This window comes from Nicotiana tabacum, chromosome 11, assembly GCF_000715075.1.
Source record: "Nicotiana tabacum cultivar K326 chromosome 11, ASM71507v2, whole genome shotgun sequence".
Lineage (NCBI taxonomy): Eukaryota > Viridiplantae > Streptophyta > Magnoliopsida > Solanales > Solanaceae > Nicotiana > Nicotiana tabacum.
In genome coordinates, this window is record NC_134090.1 from 177,579,739 (window position 1) to 177,600,054 (window position 20,316).

At 36.1% G+C, this 20,316-nt stretch overlaps 1 protein-coding gene across 16 annotated transcripts; it reads right to left on the reverse strand.

The window, feature by feature from the left end:
• Positions 1-1,674: 1,674 nt before the first annotated feature.
• On the reverse strand, positions 1,675-18,638 carry LOC107808512 (putative late blight resistance protein homolog R1A-3). 16 transcript variants are annotated; one of them, XM_075225774.1, is made up of 8 exons: positions 18,502-18,638; positions 18,304-18,405; positions 17,847-18,038; positions 17,272-17,333; positions 16,194-16,370; positions 9,464-10,445; positions 3,361-6,959; positions 1,675-1,932 (listed from the first exon to the last, which is right to left on the reverse strand). In XM_075225774.1, the coding sequence occupies exons 6-7, from the start codon at positions 9,526-9,528 to the stop codon at positions 3,398-3,400; spliced, it is 3,627 nt and encodes a 1,208-aa protein (XP_075081875.1). In that variant the 5' UTR covers positions 9,529-10,445; positions 16,194-16,370; positions 17,272-17,333; positions 17,847-18,038; positions 18,304-18,405; positions 18,502-18,638; the 3' UTR covers positions 1,675-1,932; positions 3,361-3,397. The 16 variants fall into 16 exon arrangements, with proteins under 16 accessions (XP_075081875.1, XP_075081871.1, XP_075081880.1 ...); XM_075225770.1 differs by having other exon boundaries at positions 16,618-17,333; XM_075225779.1 differs by lacking the exon at positions 18,502-18,638 and having other exon boundaries at positions 17,847-17,902; positions 17,985-18,038; positions 18,304-18,479.
• Positions 18,639-20,316: the final 1,678 nt, after the last annotated feature.

Below are 20,316 nucleotides of genomic sequence, written 5' to 3' on the forward strand. Positions count from 1 at the left end.
GTTATCCCGGAATTATAATATTTTTTTTATCTCTATGGGAGGGTGGATAACTAATCCGGAATAATTAATTATGAGATGGATTAATTCCCAACCAAACGACCCAATAGTTTGTCAAAATGTTTTTTTAGATACATTAACTGAGGCCATGACCTACCACCATAAGTTTTTCTATAAATGCTCATTAGAGGTGGAGTCATGATTTAAAATTTATGGGTTCGAAATTCTAGTTTTTTAAGTTATTGGGTTCTAATTAAATAATTTGTATATAATTTAATAAATTTATTAAGACAAATATAGAATTTGGACTAAGTTACTAAGTTCAGCAGAATTCGCAACTGAAAAGCTAGCTCCGCCCCTGATGCTCATCATAAGTTTTTTTATTCCCTCTGATCAGAAGCAGCTAAGTTGTTTGAGGAACTGTTTACTTTTTACATGGGTTAGCATTCTCCTCATGCATCATCTAATGGAACTTTTTAACTTTACATACCAAAATAGTTTATTTTTTATTGTGTATTTATGTACTTGATATAGGAATATCATATCTGCATTTGAGAAAATGCATAAATATTTCCTGACCTATAGCCGAATTTCCAACTAAGCACTTATCCCCTCGAACTATTTTAAAGTGGAACAAATATTTCCTTGAGAGATGATGCAATGCAGAAAGTGTGTTCACTTTCTTGGAGGCGTATGAGAGCATAAAACTGCCTTAAAAATTTACTAATGTCTTCATGTGTTATTTTATAATTGGATACTTTAACTTTAGTTATATTTTATAATTCATATTATAATTTATAATTAAAGGTTATATAATTAATTAATAATTATCATTATAACTTAAAACAATATTCCTTTAATTTATTTCTATTTGTTGTGAAATCCAGCCCTTTTCTTTAATTGGTCATGTTGCTCGGAGATTATCAAAGTCCATTAAAGCTTGCTGCAAGTTTGCCGAAGGTCTGCGTACCATTGGTTCTCTCGATTGGGACGGTAAAATTACAAGAATTTTGAAATTAGGGGATTTCTTGAGGAGTGGAACAACTTGTACGATTTACCAAACCCAATTCCCAAAATTATATTTTGTGTCAATCTTCATCTTTAATTCACCATTTTCACCTTTTCTCCAAACCCAATTTTTCAAAATTATCCCACTTTCATTTTTACACTTACATCCCCTTTTCCAGCAACAACAAAGACCCAACAACATCCCTTTTTGACAACTCCGAGCCTTGAGAGTATCAAAACCATTAGCGACGGTTTTCTCTCCAGCGACGACAACGATTCTATTTTTTATTTTTATACTATCCTCTGAGAAGATTGAAAAAAATAAAATAAAAAAATAATTTTAGTGGTATAAAGCATTGATGGGCGTGTACTCCACCACATAACATAGATATACTTGTGACATTTTAAGGGTACATTTATTTCATTTTGAAATAGTTCAGGGGTAATAGGCCCCTCGCAAAGTTTAAGTGTGTCGTTGAAAACCCGACTATAGGTCAGTAAAAAACCAATTTTCACCCATCATAGCAAGTCTCTGAGTCTTCGAAAATTCGGCAAAATTTCCCCTAAAACTAAGCATCATTTTTGTAACTGTCTCATATCATCCAAATTACAGCACTTAATAATCCCAAGAGTCACCGTCATTCATTTCACACGGAATAAGCAAGATGGTAGACTAGCAAAATATATATATAACTGTGTTAATACTTTTTTTTTTCCTGAAGACTAACACAGTCTATCGCATTACATAACTACAACCACCTATATGGTTCATGGATAAATACAACAAAGAGTTTTCAATAAGTGTCAAACTGAAACATAACAATAGAGAAAAAAGAAGTGGAACCAGCATTACTCATTGAAGGAAACCTGCGGCTCATCACTAAAGTACCCTGGCTCAAGTCTGCGGATCGGAATCAACACTTGCATCTGTAGACATAAAAGTAAGGAATGAGTTCCTTGACTCAAACAAGTGACAACTAATTCATAATGGAATAGGGGTTTCGGAAAACGCCATAATATGCAACTTCCAAGAATAGCCAGTCCAAAGACTGAAATCAGGTCAAAATAACTAAGATTTATAGGATATGTTTATGCAACTTCCAAGAATAGCCAATCAAGAATCTGTAATCTCAGATCTAGAAGGACCAACAGGAAAAAAAGATACTATCATGCAAAAACACTTTCATATAGGACCTTTATAAGTTACATAAATAAATCAGCTATCACATTATTCGAAGATAATTGTTTTACTCAAAAGTTACTTGAGATGACCGACTGAATAGAACCTGATAAGAAATGAACCTTGGGCCAATAAAAGCTAGCTCATGAAGTGAGTGCCTAAAATTATATAAAAAGACCAAATCACCCATCCATAACCAATGTGGGAATTCTGACACCCCCGGCACCCTAGGTCTGCCAACTGGAGTGTAGACAACATAATATAGGAGCTCAACATCGTGTAAACCAAGAACTGGAATGAGTCTCGCTCTTGATACCATGATAAACCAGAAAGATAGCTCGTGAGGGTTACCCAAAACCATATAGAGACTAAATCACCCATCCACAACTGATATGTGAATTACGACAGAATATCTAAAAAGCTTCAAGATTGAAATCAACAAATCATCGTAACCAGACCATATCATCCATTTTGATATGGAAGCTCTCTACTTGAAGAAGATGTACAGTACAATTTTCAAATTTTTCTTTCTTGTTGTTTCAAAAAAAAAAAAAAAAAAATGACTGATGATATGAAAACATTTGCTGTACAAATTTTGAGGTGATACTAGTACCCCCATTTGAGAATTGTCTGTTCTAAATACATATTTACACAAGTTTATGTCACTAGGTCATACTTGAATAAAAAAAAAAAAAAAAATATCCCTTGGTTTAGCAGAAAAAGTACTGCATTTAGTGACATATAAAAGCTTACTTAAATGACATAAAACCCAACTCACTAGCTACTTTTTCATTTTGTCAGCCTAAATTATTTTCTTTTACTAATATTTACTTAAGATTAGGTCATTTATAATCTCTCTGTATAAACAGTATACTTCAATCATCATGTACACCTGGGCAGGTTGGAATGGGAAGGGGCAGAGGAGATTTCAACAAAGCTGTAAATGAGAAAACAAAATAGCAAAGAGAAACCAAAAGGAAGTCAATTCAGGCTAAAATCGTCCAGAATTTTTTGATCGAACTGAAAATCGTCCAGATTTAACGACAGTAGGAGACTTGATTCTACGAATTTAAGAGGACAAAAAGTCATGTATTCTTGCGCGTGCGCGCACACACATATACATAGAGAACAGTAATACTAGCCTAGAATAAAAATTGTATCTCAAATTTACTTACAAGTGAGCGTGGAGATTGAAGACGAGATTCGTTTTCTTCAGTCCCTGTTTGGGTTCTGAATGATGACCTTGAACTTGCTGTTTGCCATCTCTTCACACTGAATTTCCTCAATTTTTCTGACTGATTGAGAAACAGAGTCTCCACACAAGATCACCTCAATCTTTTGCAGGGAACAACTATCACCAAACTCAGAAGGAATCTCAATGAGCTGCTTGCATGTTTGCAACACTATATGCTCAAGAGATGGGAAGGCATCATCTGATATATTCCAATGCGTAATGTTCAGATTTCCCAATTTCAAGTATTTGAGTTTTGGAAATTCCTCATCACTCGCATTCCATTCTTCTCCCTCAAAAGCTTTTGAAAGCAGTTTCAAAATTTCAAGGTTTGGTAATGCTGCAATTGCAGAAATTTCAATCCATGGCAGCTGAAACTTTGATAAGGTCAATTTCTTAAGGTTTGAGGGGAAGTTAAATTCACAAGGCTGAAGCACTCCGCCTTGATAAATCACATTGAGCGATTCAAGCTGATTCAAGAAATCCAAAACTGGAAATCGATTGCAAGAGCTTCCCAGCTTCTCAGAATGATCCCAAGATTCCAAAAATATGCATTTTAGTTTTTGAAGGAAAGGAAAACTTCTCATTATGTTCCCTTTGTCATAAGAAAGAGATGGGGTGGATAAGGTCTGCAAACAATCCAATTGTGACAAGTTGGAATCTGAGAAGGTACAGTTATCTATATGAGCATGCCTCAGCCTCTTCATACTGAAAAATGTATCTGGTAATGCTACCTCACCTTTTGTTCCTTTCACTAGGAAAGTTTCTAAGTTCCAGAGCTTGGAAATCCAAGAGGGCATGACCGTGATGTCACCTTGAAGTGACAAAAATCTCAAATGCACAAGCCATTTTATTTGGGTTGGAAAGATATTGCCAATGTTGATGCACCCCAAGTCCAACACTCTAACAAGATCATCGACGCGCGGAAATAGACCTTCGGGAAGAGGACTTGGCCAGGAGCGGTGCCAACCGGGTTCAGAAGAATATATCATTGTGCGGGTAAGGGATATATTCAGAAATAAATCTTTACGCCATGATTCGTTATCCAGAAATAAATCTTTACGCCACGATTCGTTACCCAGAAAGAAAAATTCAAACCGCGATGCCACTGGCAAGAACTTTTCGGCTTTAGATTTGTCTCGACAGAAATGATATAGATAATCATGAATGCGACATGATTTCAGCCCGCCCTTTGAACTTCTTCTGGCCTCCATTACAAGGCTCCTCCCAATAAGATCATTCAGGTAATCTTCTGCTACATCCTCTGGTTTCTTCACCTCATCTCTCCGTAAAAATCCTTCACTAACCCATAACCATGTTAGTTTTGAAACTGAAATTTCTGTACTCATTGGTAATGCCGCAAAATATAGAAAACATTGTCTTAGATAACCAGGCATATTTTTGTAGCTCAATTCTATTATTTCATTGCAGTCTCCTACATCACGATTAGTTTCTGAACTAAATACCTCTTCAGTTATGGTTAGCCAATTGTTGTTGTCCTCTAAATTGACAAGAAACCCAGCTACCAAAACAATGGCCAGAGGTAGCCCTTGACATTTTATGGCAATTTCCTTCCCAACTTCAGCAGGACAGTTCTCATTTGGAATTGGGGGTTTGCGAAATTCTTTTTGCGTACAGAAGCGAAGGTGATTATACTTCACTTGTAATAGCTCCCAACTCTCTTCCGGAGTCAACAAGCGAACCAAAAGAGGTTCATCAAACAATGGATCCTCATATTTTCGGCCGCTGGTAACAAGAATTCTGCTTCCATTATGATTATCTGGAAAACACCTGTGCAACTCATGAAATATATAAGAATCCCACACTTCATCTAAAACGATGAGGTATCTTCTTCCATATAACTGTCTGCGTAAAAGATCAAGATAATCTAGCTCCTTCCACTCCTTTGACTTGTAAATGACGATAGAAATTAAAATATCTTGGGCCAATTCACTCACCGTATGTCTAGGAGAAACGGAACACCATGCTCGAATATCAAAGTGATCTGAAGTTCTTCTGTCATTGTAAATTCTTTTGGCGAGTGTTGTCTTACCAATCCCTGGCATGCCAATGACAGGAATGGTATTAAGCTCTGCCCCTCCACCAATTACCCGTGCCATTAATATTTCTATCTGGTCCTCCAAGCCTACAACTGCTTCATCAATGATTGGAGTGCTAGGTTTTGATGTTTGACAATCATTTGGGACATCCTTATTTTCCATGAAGACATGCACAAATTCAACAACGTCCTTGAAAAGCTTAATTTCTGCAATGACATAGTCTACATGATTGTTCCGTGTGGAATAACGATTAACCAATAAGCTATCAACAACATACTCAAATTTGATAAATAAGTTGGTCATATGATTGCAAACATCTAACACTTCCTTACGCTCTCCTTGTTGGTCAACATTATTTTCAAGAAAAGGTTTGAAGATTTTAATCTCAGCCAGTACAACTTCAATCTGATCTGGTAGAGCAATTGAATCAATACTAGGATCCAACAATCTCAGCAAATTCTGCGATACCAAATCTATACATCCCAAACTATCAATCTGGGAAAAGCGCAATCCAATTGGCCTTTTTACCTCGATAATATACTGCAAAATCTTTGATGCCGCGGGCTCCATCTTTTGCACCAAATGGGATATAGCAAGATCAAATTCTTTGCCCAAATCTTCATCCATTTCTCGGTTGTCCAATGAGTTAATGAACGACCAAAACTCATTGACAACAAGATCAAAGATTATCAAGCTTTCTTTTTGAACTTCATTGCATAAGATATATACTAGCAGTGACCTGAGCAAATTTTGGAGTTTTTGAATACGATCTTTGTAGACCAGAAGATAAGGCCGAGAATTGAGCTCTGTTATCGGCGCTTGTAGGATGAAATTAACAAAGTCCGCTGCAAAGTCATCCAATTCCCTACTGAAGCTTAGAAATGAGGGTAAGACTTTTAGGGCTTCAATATAAACACAAAGGATATCGGATTTAGCAGGGTTAATGCTCTGTAGTAGATCTACAAGGATTAAACTAATGCAATCATCATCTGAATCCTCTGCCAAACAAAGTGAAGAGATACAACTTGCTGTTTCTTTTATTGCACCTGCGACACAATTGCAGAAATTGTTGATGTCGTTGGACTCACGAATACAGTTCTTAAGTATGAAGGAAACAAAACGGTATAGATACTCTAGATTTCCTTTGACAAGTTCAAGTTTTTCCTTCACAGGAGCAACAAAATCTGCCCTGGACTTCAGCAAAAACTCTAGATTGAAAACGAGAGATTCGATGCACCCAGCCAGGACTCGAATCGTGTATCTAGGATATCTTAGCTTGGGCAGAAGTCTAAGGACTAAAACAATGTCTGGCTTGAGAAGCCAAATCTCTTTAAGTAGGTCAAAAGCAACACGTTCCAGTTCAGATGTTCCAATATCACAAGTCAAATGAAGGTCCCGTCTTGCCTTTGTGATCAAACTCTGGATACGATCCAAAAGATCTCTCAACTCATTATCCTCATCCACGCTGATCCATGAAGGGGCACTGCGAACAAGTAGAAACAGAAATATTAATTCCTTGTAAAGCGTCACTATATGATCATGATCATGATCATGATCATGAAGGGGCGACCTTTCGGTTATAACTTCGTTTTTAATAAATTCGATAAGATCGCCAATATTAGATTCCAAGTCCATGGCTTTGCAGATCAGAAATAAACAAACGGAAGGAAGTAGAAGGTCAAGAGTCAAGATTGATCAGCAATTTCTCTACCTTTTGCTCACATTTAACATTTCCATTAATGTAAATGTATGTGTTTAGTCCGCGAAAGTGACTGCTACAAAAATTAACAGAAAACATTATATTGACTTTTCTGATGTGGATGTGCTGATGCAAAAAAGTAGTCCATGTTAGTCAACAAAAGGTTATGTTGACTTTTCTGTTATATTGGTCAGAGTATTGTAATTTTTGTGTGACAAAATAAAATTATGAGCTGGATTAGAGACTGAGAGATTGCTTTGACTAAGCTGTATTCGAGATGATCACGAAATCATTTATTGTACAAGTTGATGATAAAAAACGTCAATATTTTTCTATTGAGGAATTTTTTACTTTTAATTATATTTATACTTAATTATACCAAATTTGAAGAATTCAGACATGGGAATTGACTTTTAAGAATAAAACATATCTGTCTTAGTCGCGGTTGTTTGTACATAATTTTATATTATAGTCTACTTATGTTAGTATTAGAATATAACACAACACTTCATTAAACAAACATTATCCACTTGCGTATCTTATGCGGAGTCCGAAACAAAAATAATAGTATTTTGGACTCAAAATACGTTTATACAGTTAAAAAAAAATTGCATTTCTAAATAAAACACAGTATTATACTGCGTTTTAGTTTAACGTAAAGTTAGCCGTTAATATAAAACGTAGTATAAGACTGCGTTTTAGGAAATAAACCGTTTTTAATAAGAAAAAGCAGTATAGTACTACGTTTTAGGAAAACGTAGTATTATACTGCGTTTTCCTATAAAAAAATATAAACTCGTCTTCTTCCCCACGACAGAACCACTGGTTCAAACTTAAAAAAAAAAAACTTTCTGCGGTCCCCCCCCCCCTCCGATTTTAAAAAAAATCCTTGGGTCCCACCCATCACACAAAAGAGTGTAGGTCCCGCATACAATCCAATAAGCGTTCGATTGTTGTGGATTCCTTTTTTCGGGCTCAAAATTTTAAATTTCCGACATTTCAAAAAATATAAATCGGGGTATTCCGATTTAGTTTATGTCAAAACTCGTAGACCATATGGATATTTGTTTTCTTGAATGTGTTTCCACGTTGATTTGTGTTGTATGTTATTTTTACCCGGATTAAATTATTAGTGTTTTAAAAAAATAGTTAAAAGTTGAGAAATAATTTTTATTGTTAATAAAATTGTTCATAAGTATCTTTTACTGTTTTATATGTAATTTCGTGAATGTTATGTTTATATGTTTGTTGTTTTTATTTAGTTTAGATTATTTATTTACTTAAAGAATAGTGGCCTTTTAGCGTAGTAAAATATAGAACCTTTTAGCGTAGTAAAATATATAGCTTTTTAGCGTAGTAAAATATAGAGCCTTTTCTATGCCTCTTTGTAATGGTGAGCCAATTGTTGTTGTCCTCTAAATTGACAAGAAACCCAGCTACCAAAACAATGGCCAGAGGTAGTCCTCGACAATTTCCGGCAATTTCCTTCCCAACTTCAGCAGGACAGTACGTTCTCATTTGGAATTGGGGGTTCGCGAAATTCTTCTTAAGTATAGAAACTAAAGTGTTAGGATTTTGCCTTGATTTTCTAATTTATTAGGACTCTCTTTCTTGAAGGAATGGAAAAAGACTCCTAAAAGGATTAAATCTCTTTAATATGTTTAATCCTTTTCTTGGAAGACAAATTTTACACATCTATAAATTAAGGATTTCTGCTTCTAACAAGAACACAAAAATATCAACAATGTAGTCATTAAAGAGTTTTGTTTAGGGGGAGATTTTTCTCTCGATAGTTATTCTTCTTTTATATTAGTTTTATCATATGTAGATCAATTGACCAAATTATTATAAACTATTATGCTTAGTTTAGTATATTTTTCCTTTGTCATCTTATTTATCGTCCACCAAACTTTGTATTGTTAGTTTCCGCATGCACCATATTATTTCGATCCTAACATAAGGTGATTAAACTTCACTTGTAATAGCTCCCAACTTTCATCCGGAGTCAACAAGCGAACCAAAAGAGGTTCATCAAACAATGGATCCTCATATTTTCGGCCGCTGGTAACAAGGATTCTGCTTCCATTATTATTATCTGGGAAACACCTGTGCAACTCATCAAATATATCAGAATCCCACACTTCATCTAAAACGATGAGATATATTCCTCTATGTAACTGTCTGCGTAAAATATAAGGATAATCTAGCTCCTTCCCTCCCTTTAACTTGTAAGTATAATTGCTCAAATCAATGATAGAAATAAAAATATCTAGGGCCAATTCACTCACCGTATGTCTAGAAGAAACAGAACACCATGCTCGAATATCAAAGTGATCTGAAGTTCTTCTGTCATTGTAAATTCTTTTGGCGAGTGTTGTCTTGCCAATTCCTGGCATGCCAATGACAGGAATGGTATTAAGCTCGGGCCCTCCACCAATTACCCGTGCCATTAATATTTCTATCTGGTCCTCCAAGCCTACAACTGCTTCATCAATGATTGGAGTGCTAGGTTTTGATGTTTGACGATCACTTGGGACATCCTTATTTTCCATGAAGATATGCACAAATTCAACAATGTCCTTGAAAAGCTTAATTTCTGCAATGACATTGTCTACATGATTTTTCCATCTGTAAGAAAGATCAACCAAGAAGTTTTCAACAAGCTCAAATTTGACAAATAAATTGGTCATATGATTGCAAACATCTAACACTTACTTACGTTCTCCTTGTTGGTCAACATTATTTTCGAGTTTGAAAATTTTAATCTCAGCCAGTACAAATTCAATCCAATATTCTGTCTGAGCAATTAAATAAATACTATGATTCAACAATCTCAGCAAATTCTGTGATACCAAATCTATACATCCCAAACTATCAATCTGGGAAAAGGGCAATGTTGGCTTTTGTTTCTCGATAGTACCCTTTAAGATCTTTGAGGCCATAGGCTCCATCTTTTGCACCAAATGGGATATAGCAAGATCAAATTCTTTGCCCAAATCTTCATTTATTTCTCGGTTGTCTAATGAGTTAATGAATGACCAAAACTCATTGACTACAAGATCAAATATTGTCAAGCTTTCATTATGGATACCACAGCATAAGATATATATCAGCAGTAACCTGAGCGAAATTTGGAGTTTTTGAACAACATCGTTGTAGACAGGTAGATAGGACCAGGAATTGAGCTTAGTCATTGGTGCTTCTAGGATGAAATGAACAAGACATCCAATTCCCTAGTGAACTCTATAGTTGTGTGTAAAAGTTTCAAGCCTGCAACATAAGAACGGATATCTGATTTAGCATGTTGTATGCTCTGTAGCAGATCTATCATCATAAAACTAATGCAATCAGCCATATCCTCATCCAATTCATCTGCCAGACAAAGTAAAGTGATATAATATGATACTTTTTCTACCACAACTGTAAAAAGATCACAGAAGAGATTATTGAACTCGTTAGACTGAAAATTAGAGTTGTTTAGCATGACGGGAAAACCTTTCAGAATTTTCAGATTTCCTTTGAAAATTTCAATTTTTTCCTTCACAGGAGCAACAAAATCTGCCTTGTAGTTTAGCAAAAACTCTAGATTGTCATCAGCAGATGGAACAAAACCAAATGCTCGGACGAGCTTGGGAAGCAGTCTTAGAAATAAAATCATGTCTGGCTTGAGAAGGTAAATCTCTTGAAGTGTGTCATGAGTAACACGATCCTGTTCAGAGCTTCCAATATCACAAAGCAAGTGACGGTCCTGACCTGCGTTTGTGATTAAAATCTGGATACGATTCAAAAAATCTCGTACATCACTATCCTCATCCACGTGGATCCATGTATGGGCACTGCGAACTAGTGGTAACAGATATGTCAATTCCTTCCTAAGGATGTGTGTAAAAACAGTCAAAACCCGGGTTTTATGACTTCGTTTTCAATAAATTTATCCCAGGTGAGACCCTCTCAACGCAGCATAGGCTTTTGGTGATGGACATTTGTATTAGGATAAGGAGGAAGAAGAGGTCAGTACAAGGACGCCCCAGGATTAGGTGGGGCGCCTTAACTAAGGATAAAGCTAAGGAGTTGGAAGGAAGGTTATCGGCAATGGGAGCTTGGAGAAGTAGTGGGGACGCAAACACAATGTGGTCGACGACGGCGGACTGTATAAGAAAGGCGGCGAGAGAGGTGTTAGGGATATCTACGGGCCACAATGGTGGCCACAAAGGAGATTGGTGGTGGAATGCAGTTGTCCAAGGTAAAGTGGAAGCAAAGAAGGCGGCTTACCTGCGGTTAGTAGGGAGCACTGACGAGGAGGAGAAGAGAGCGAACAGTCAAAGGTATAAGGTAGCTAGGAAGGAGGCGAAGATGGCAGTGACGGAGGCTAAGACGACAGCTTTTGCTCGTCTGTATGAGGAACTAAGGAACAAAGGTGGGGAGAAGAAGTTATTCCGACTCGCTAAGGCGAGAGAGAGGACAACTCGGGATCTGGACCAAGTGAGGTGCATAAAAGATGATGACGGCAAAGTTTTGATGGGAGATGACCAGATTAAGAGGAGGTGGCAGACCTACTTTCATAAACTTCTAATTGAAGAAGGGGATCAGGATATTATACTTGGGGAATTGAGGAATGCCGACAGTCACCATGAATTAAGTAATTGTAGCGACATTGAGATCGATGAAGTCATGGAGGCAATGCGTAAGATGAGAAGGGGCAGAGCTACCGGGCCAGACGAAATTCCGGTTGAACTGTGGAGGTGTGTGGGTAGAGCAGGCTTGGAATGGCTTACTGCATTGTTTAATGTTATATTCAAGACTAATAGGATGCCTGAAGAGTGGAGGTGGAGTACAATGGTCCCGTTGTATAAGAACAAAGGTGATGTCCAGAGCTGTAACAACTATAGAGGCATCAAATTACTAAGTCATACCATGAAAGTTTGGGAGAGAGTGGTAGAAATGAGAGTGCGAAGGACGGTGTCTATTTCAGACAACCAGTTCGGGTTCATGCCGGGGCGATCCACAGAAGCTATCCACCTTATTAGGAGGATGGTGGAACAGTACAGGGATAGGAAGAAGGATCTCCACATGGTGTTTATTGATCTGGAGAAAGCGTACGATAGGGTTCCTATGGAGGTCTTATGGAGATGCTTTGAGGATAAAGGGGTCCCGGTTGACTATATTAGGGTGATTAAAGACATGTATGCTGGAGCTAAGACTCGGGTTAGGATAGTAGGAGGCGACTCTTAACACTTTCCAGTTATTACGGGGTTGCACCAAGGGTCTGCGCTCAGCACATTCCTATTTGCCCTGGTGATGGATGCACTGACTCATCATATTCAAGGGGAGGTGCCATGGTGCATGCTATTTGCTGATGACATTATTCTAATTGACGAGACACGAGGCGGCGTCAACGAGAGGCTAGAGATTTGGAGACATACTCTTGAGTCTAAAGGTTTCAAGTTGAGCAGGACGAAGACGGAATACCTCGAGTGCAAATTTGGAGTTGAGTCGACGAAAGCGGGAGTTGAAGTGAGGCTTGACTCTTAAGTCATTCCCAAGAGGGGTAGTTTCAAGTACCTTGGATCGGTTATTCAGGGGATCGGGGAGATTGACGAGGATGTCACACACCGTATAGGGGTGGGGCGGATGAAGTGGAGGTTAGCGTCGGGAGTCTTGTGTGACAAGAAAGTGTCACCGTTACTAAAAGGTAAGTTTTATAGAGCAGTGGTTCGGCCTGCCATGTTATATGGAACTGAATGTTGGCCGGTAAAGAACTCACACATCCAGAAGATGAAAGTAGCAGAGATGAGGATGTTGAGGTGGATGTGCGGGCATACAAGGATAGATAAGATTAGGAATGAAGATATTCGAGAGAAGGTGGGCGTGGCCCCCATGGAGGACAAGATGCGGGAAGTAAGACTCATATGGTTCGGGCACATTCAGAGGAGGAGCATTGATGCACCGGTGAGGAGGTGTGAGCGACTGGCTGTAGTGGGCACGCGGAGAGGTAGAGGGCGACCTAAGAAGTATTGGGGAGAGGTGATCAGACAGGACATGGCGCGACTTAGGATTACTGAGGACATGGCCCTTGACAGGGAATTATGGAGGTCGAGCATTAAGGTTGTAGGTTAGGGAGAGTTGTGAATATTTCTACAGCACAATAGAGTGAGACTAGCCAGTTAGGAGTTAGACTAAGAATGTCATTGGTCGTCTATTGATGCAGGGCTTTACCTGCTAGTTTTACTATACCAGCCATCTTTTTCGTATTTCGTATTCTGTATTTCATATCTCTTGTATTGCTGTTATTTTATTATGCATTTTTATGGTACTAATATATCGGCTCCTGTTGCTTTTTGAGCCGAGGGTCTCCTGGAAACAGCCTCTCTACCCTTCGGGGTAGGGGTAAGGTCTGCGTACATATTACCCTCCCCAGACCCCACTTATGGGATTATACTGGGTCGTTATTGTTGTTGTTGTATGAAGGTCAAGGCTGAATGAGTACTCCAAAAGCCCGAATTGTCAACCATTTCTCTAGTGTTAAAAAAAAACTCCTAGGACCAAGTATGAAGCGCATATAAAATTGCCCACTCGCCCTTATTTTATTGATTTTGAAATTGAAGACATAGTCTCCTGGGAAAAGTCAGTCCAGTAGGTAGGGATTCTCTTAAACAAGAACAATAATCATATACAGACTACAGTGAAATACAGCTGAACAAGTTGGCATCATCTGTTAATTTTTCAAAATTTAAGTTGGTAGAATAAAAATGGCTTTCTAAGGTGCTCTAACTTATGCCACCACACAAATTGCATTATGTTACTACTACTATTTGGAGCATTAGACTTGAAAAGAATCAATAATCTCGCCTTAGGTGCTGCTGTTACCACTGTTGTATTACTGCTTCTTCGTTCTCGATACTTTAATGGCTCAAGCTCAATTGAACTCACAAATGGAGTTCTGCATTCCAAGAAAGCATTGAAAAATCACACCTGAGTTTTGCCACTACAATTATTTCTGGCCAGTGAAAGAGGAGCTTCTCTTATTTTTTGTTTTTCCAGTTTCTTTTTAAGCAAAAATTATATACTGATAAACTCTGAATTTTAAATCAAATACTTATTTTGGTTGATGTTTAAATAAGTGTTTATTTCCTATTTAAGACTTAAGGTTTAGAGAAGTGGTTTAGGCCTCATTTGTTTGCACTACTTAATGGAGGTCTGCATCTTAATCATTCAGATCTCAGACATTAAGTGCGTTTGTTTTTAAAGTCTGAATCTTAATTATTCAGATCTTAATCATTAAGTGTGTTTGTTTTTTTACTTCACAACCACTTAGTGGGTCTGAACAGGTCTGTATGATTAAGATCTATAACAAAGACTTAATTTCATTAAGATGTTATCACATATTCATCATTAACTTCCGCCACCGCCTACCATTATTAACTACCACCATGACGCCGCCGCCGCCACCACCACCACCATCATCCTCAATCATAGCCTCCATTATCGACCATCACCACCTACTATCCCCACCACTCTGACCACCATCATTCTCACCCACAATCAATACTCATCCACCTCAACTACCACAAACTGACCACCCCATCACCATCAACAACCACAACCGGCACTGCTAATCATTATAACCTACCACCACCCACCCACCACCTCCCTCAATCACAGCTACTACTACCACCCGACATTATTAACTATCACCACCCACCATCACCATCCTCAATCATAATCGCTGCCACTACCAATCACTACTAGCTACTAGCATGAACCACCATCATCAACCAAAACTACCACCAACCACCGCATCTAGTCGGCATTCACCCATTAGCCATCACCACCAACAACTATCATATTTTTAAAAACTATATATTTTATTGATAAAATATTATATTAGTTAGTATTTCATTTGAATTTTATGCTTATTAATTTTCAAATAAAGATAAATTTTATTCATTCAGATGTTAAAAATCAAACAGTCTTAATTATTTCCATTCAGATCTTAATACACATCTTAATATATTCAGATGTGTATTCAGATTCAGATGTCTTAATATTAATACACATCTTGAATTTCAGATATGTATTCAGATTCAGACGTCTTAATCTTAAAAAAAAAAACAAATGAGGCATTAGATATTTTCACTTATTTTAAATCAAACAAATACATCTCTATACTATAGATATCTCTCACAAATATAATGATAATAATGTTATCTCCATTTTTCTAATAAAAAATATTTAAAAACAGAAAAATAAATAATCAAACAAAATAAACTCTGGAATTCATATATAATAAAATATTACAATAGCTTCCATGTTTTAAAAAAAAATATTACTGTTAATATGTGGTTATTTCCTATTTAAGAAGTTTGAAAGATATATGTTTCAGAAAATATTTATCCTTTTTAAATTTCACAAAATTAATTGTGTAACAACTTGTTAATTGAAATTTTAATTTTACTTTAATATACTTAGTTACAATATCAAAGCTAATACTTCTGTGACATCTCATATTATAGAGGGTGTAAGAGTTTGATTGTAAAATGCAAGTGGTGTATTTGCAATTGAATCATATTATAAGAGTGTTTAGCATATTTTACTTTAAGAAAATAATATTAACAAAAATCACACATTTGATTTAATCAAAGATCAGAAAAAGCTGAGTGGAATAATATTAGGATCAAAACAAGAAACACATATTAACTCAACGACTAAAATAAGAATTTTCTCATTTTATATTATATATTATACTTTAATAGAAAAATTAACCTAAATAGCTGCTCAATCAATAATCATGTCTCAGTCTTAGGACTTCTTTGTGCATTAGAAGATTCAATTGAATCTGTAACAGAGGCACCTAATTTGGATTTCATTATTAAAAAGAAAGATTCTTAACTAAGTGTATCTAAACCAAAGCCAAGAAATCATCATCATCCTTGATAGGCTTTAAACAGTAGAAGGAAATTTTTTTAGCTTCAGTGGAAAATATAAAAATCACCAGCCTTGTTCGTTCCATGAGTTTACCTACTACATTATCTCATCCTCTTATTGCAAGTGCAGAAGAGCATTTGCAAAGGTTGGAGTCGACTGAAGGTACCTCCCACATCTTCTCCCACCAATATGCCAGAGATTGGATGGTCTTAGAAGATCGTATGAGCGAGTAGACGACGTGCTCCAGTTGCCATTCAGCCAATAAGTTCTCTGCCATGAAAAGCATACCATGTGAGTGGAACAAATCTCTAACAGGTCTCTCAACTTTCTGCTATTTCGTTACAGTTCTTATCTATTTGAGTTTTAATAGTCTATTGAGGCTAACATTTAATGTAAATGGCTATTATTAGTTGCCAGTACCAGCAGGATCAATAATTGTGTACTAAACAGAGAGGCAAGCGCATTAAAATTCAAAGGACAAAACCATATGTTTAACTCAAATGAATATTCTACTTACTTCTTTTAGATATGCCATAAACCAATTAAGTTTAACAGGGTTAAACAGTGTAGAACTAGCAGATTGTCTGAACAGATGCCTGTCAAATCCTTCTTGCATTCAAGGTGTCTTTCCAGATCATAGCTTTCGTTACTCTTAAGCCGTTAATTTAGAAAATAATCTGATGAATATTTTCCAGAAAGAACTGTAAAACAACCAATTGCTGACTGGCCTTATTAGCCTCAGTATTAGGCTCGGGTAGATTCTATTCTGTATTGTCACGACTCAACAGCGGTTGTGCGCATAAGAGGGCTTCACCCATCATAGCAAGCGTTCGAATCTTTAAAAATTTCGACAAAATCTTCCCTGTAACTGAGACAAATTCCATCTTTGTACCTGTCTCATATCATCCAAACTACATCACTCAACAGTCCCAAGATTCACATCATTCATTTCACGCGTAATAAGCAAGATGCTAGACTAGCAAAATATATATAACAGTGTCTCTTTTTTTCCCTTTTATTGTTTTAACACAGTCTACCGCATTACAAAGTTACAACCACCCAAAAGGTCCGCGGATCAATACAACTAAGAGTTTTCAATAACTGTGTAACTGAAACATAACAACAGAAAAAGAGGAAGTGGAACCAGCATCACCCATGGAAGGAAACGTACGGCTCAGCACTGAAGTACACTGGCTCTAGCTCAAGTCTCGGTATAGGAATGAACACTTGTATCTGTAGACATAAAAGTAAGGAATGAGTTCACTGACTCAACAAGTGATAACTAATTCATAACGGGGTAAGAGTTTCAGAAAACACTATAATATGCAATATAAGTAACACAATATTCTTTAATGAACACATTGCAGTGGCGAACTTTCAGTTTGCTAATTGTGTCTGATATCTCTGTTCAAGATACTACTTGTAACAATTGAAACCCCTCCCCCCCTCCCCCCCTCCCCCCAAAACAAAAAACAAAAATATAAAATAAAGGACTATTTACAAAAGAAACCTTCAAACCAACATTCTAGAATTTAAAAGACAAATCTAGTCCACTTATAAAGATTAAGAAAAGAGAAAACGGCCAAAATTATTTTTGAATTCGGTCCCAAAAAAAGTCTGTACCGCTAGCCCATTGGAACACTTATGCCCCTCAAAACTAACGGACTCACATCAGCCGTTTCCTTCTCTTGCCCATATCTGTGAAAATTCATTCTAAGAAAGAATAAAGATTCTAATCAATCTCACCCTTTACATCTTCACACAGATTACTCTTCATCATCATATCCAAATCATCTTCTATCCTGTACTCGCAGCCAAGTTTGCCATCAGTTTCATTCATTTACTCCACTTTCAACTCAAACAGAAATTCTCTCAAACACCTACTGTGCAGCCACTTTTAAAGGCCACTCCTCCTATGATCACTCCGGGAAAACTTGGCTGCGAGTACAGAAAATCATTCATCAGAAATCCATAGTCATATTTGGGAATAAGCTCTTCAGTGCTCACAAAGATCACAAAATTCGCGTCTGAAAAGTTGACAACGACACACCAAATTTTAATCCAACTAAGTTAAAGCTACTGTACTAAAACTACTCCAAATGTTGATCAACTAATTTAATTTAAAAACGTGTTTATCAGAATAATATCCAGCCTTCAAATATTGAAACAAAACTTTAAGAGCCTGTTTATTGTATATATATACCTGATTGAGCTTGGAAATAGCTTTGGATATATCATCAGGAAAGGAGCCACAAGCCTGCGTTTGAATATCATCACTATTCAACTGCTCCAGCAAATCCTTAAACTGTAATCAGACAAAAACAGAAGGAACAAATAAGTTTTTGACATAATGTTAACAACTTTCAGTTAAGCATATTCACAAACAGTTTGAGAACTGTACCTTGGCCATACTAATAAACAGATGAAAGTTCGAAAATGAGTCGGCGAGTTCTGAAAATTACAGATGAATGATATAGGCCATTTTATAAAGACATCTTTACACAAATGGCCATCTGGTTTCACTGTCTGCTTTATTGGTTATATGTTAAAGCTCTGGACCATCTCTAAATAAGAGAAAATATAGGCCATTTTACAAAGACATCTTTTACACAAATAGCCATCTGAGTTCACTGTGTGCTTTATTGGTTATATATATATATATATATATATATATATGTTAAAGCACCTCGTGTAAATTTTATACCAGGTATAGTTAAAAAAAAAAAGGGGATTTGGCGTGGCATGTCAACTAACGTATTGTTTGGATGGTTGTTTCCGGTTGTATTGTTACCCCAGATACAATGTTTGTTTTGATTGTTAATATAAAGCTAATTGTATCGTATTGTTAAATCCATTGTTCCAGAACAGTGAAAACCCCCATTTTATGAAACAACCAAATCGGTCTGGTGGGATTGTTCTGTATTTTCCTTTCCAATTATGTCTACACTTATTATTCTATATTTCAATTTTACTCTTTACCCTATAATTTATATCATATTCACCAAACTAATAAGTACTTCGTCTCCATCTTCTTTCTGCCGTGCAACTAGTCAACAACGTACTTCCCTAGTCCTCGTCTCTTTCCAACAAAGTTTTTACAGATTAGTTTTCATCTCTTTTCTTAACTAATTCCATTGTTGCTAAGGGAATTTTCCTCTAAATAATAAGTGCCTAGAAAAAATTGGCTGAAAAAGGTATCATTTATATACACGGCAATAATATCTACAGCATTATCTTTGCTTACATCCCAAAAATCTGAAATAATTTATGTAGTGACATTTGGTTGAAATTTTGTTTTTCTAAATATCTATTCAATTTCTTCTGCTTAATCAAGATTCGTACCTTGTCTTCTCCATAACTTATTAATAACACTTTTTCTCAACAAGCATCGTATTTAAAATAATTGAGGGTGTTTTAGTAAACTTAGCAGTACAGTACAATACAATACAATCAAACCAAACAATAAAGATGTTATTTAACAATAGCAAACGATACATTCTATCCAAACGTTGTATCCATCAAAACGATACAATACAATACATTATAAAACGATGAGAAACAATGATCCAAACACAGTGTCAATTAGCGTAAAAAAGCCAACGTTTTAGGATTTGGCATATGATAGCCTAAAGTTAATTTCTCTCTTCTAATGGTTCAACCACTATCCTAAAAATAAGCCCCATTAAGATTATTTTTCTTAAAAATAGCAAAAAATATTTAAAATCTTCTATCTCCTCTCATAGCAACCATCATCCTAGAAATTAGGTTTCATTATCTTTAGTAGTATCCGAAAAATTATTTTTCTAATTTTTTATCTGTATATCAAAATATATATAACACATTAATAATTATATTATTGTATATCATAGTGTATAACATAATAATAATAATGTGTATATCAAAAAATTATATTAAAATTTTATTTTCTTTCTTTGTATAATACGTTTCAGATTGAAAACTCAAGTTCAAGACGACTCCACATGTGTATTCCTTATTGTATCCCATGTATATCTCTATGTACATCAGTGATATCTTATATATATCGTGTGTATCTGTGTATATCCATGAATATTTGTGTTATCTATGCGATATACAAAGTGATATACACGGGTCCATAAACAAATTATGTTGTATACATGATATACAAAGTGATATACACAGACGTCCTTAAAATTTGTGTGTGATTACACTGATGTACACGATATACAACGTGATA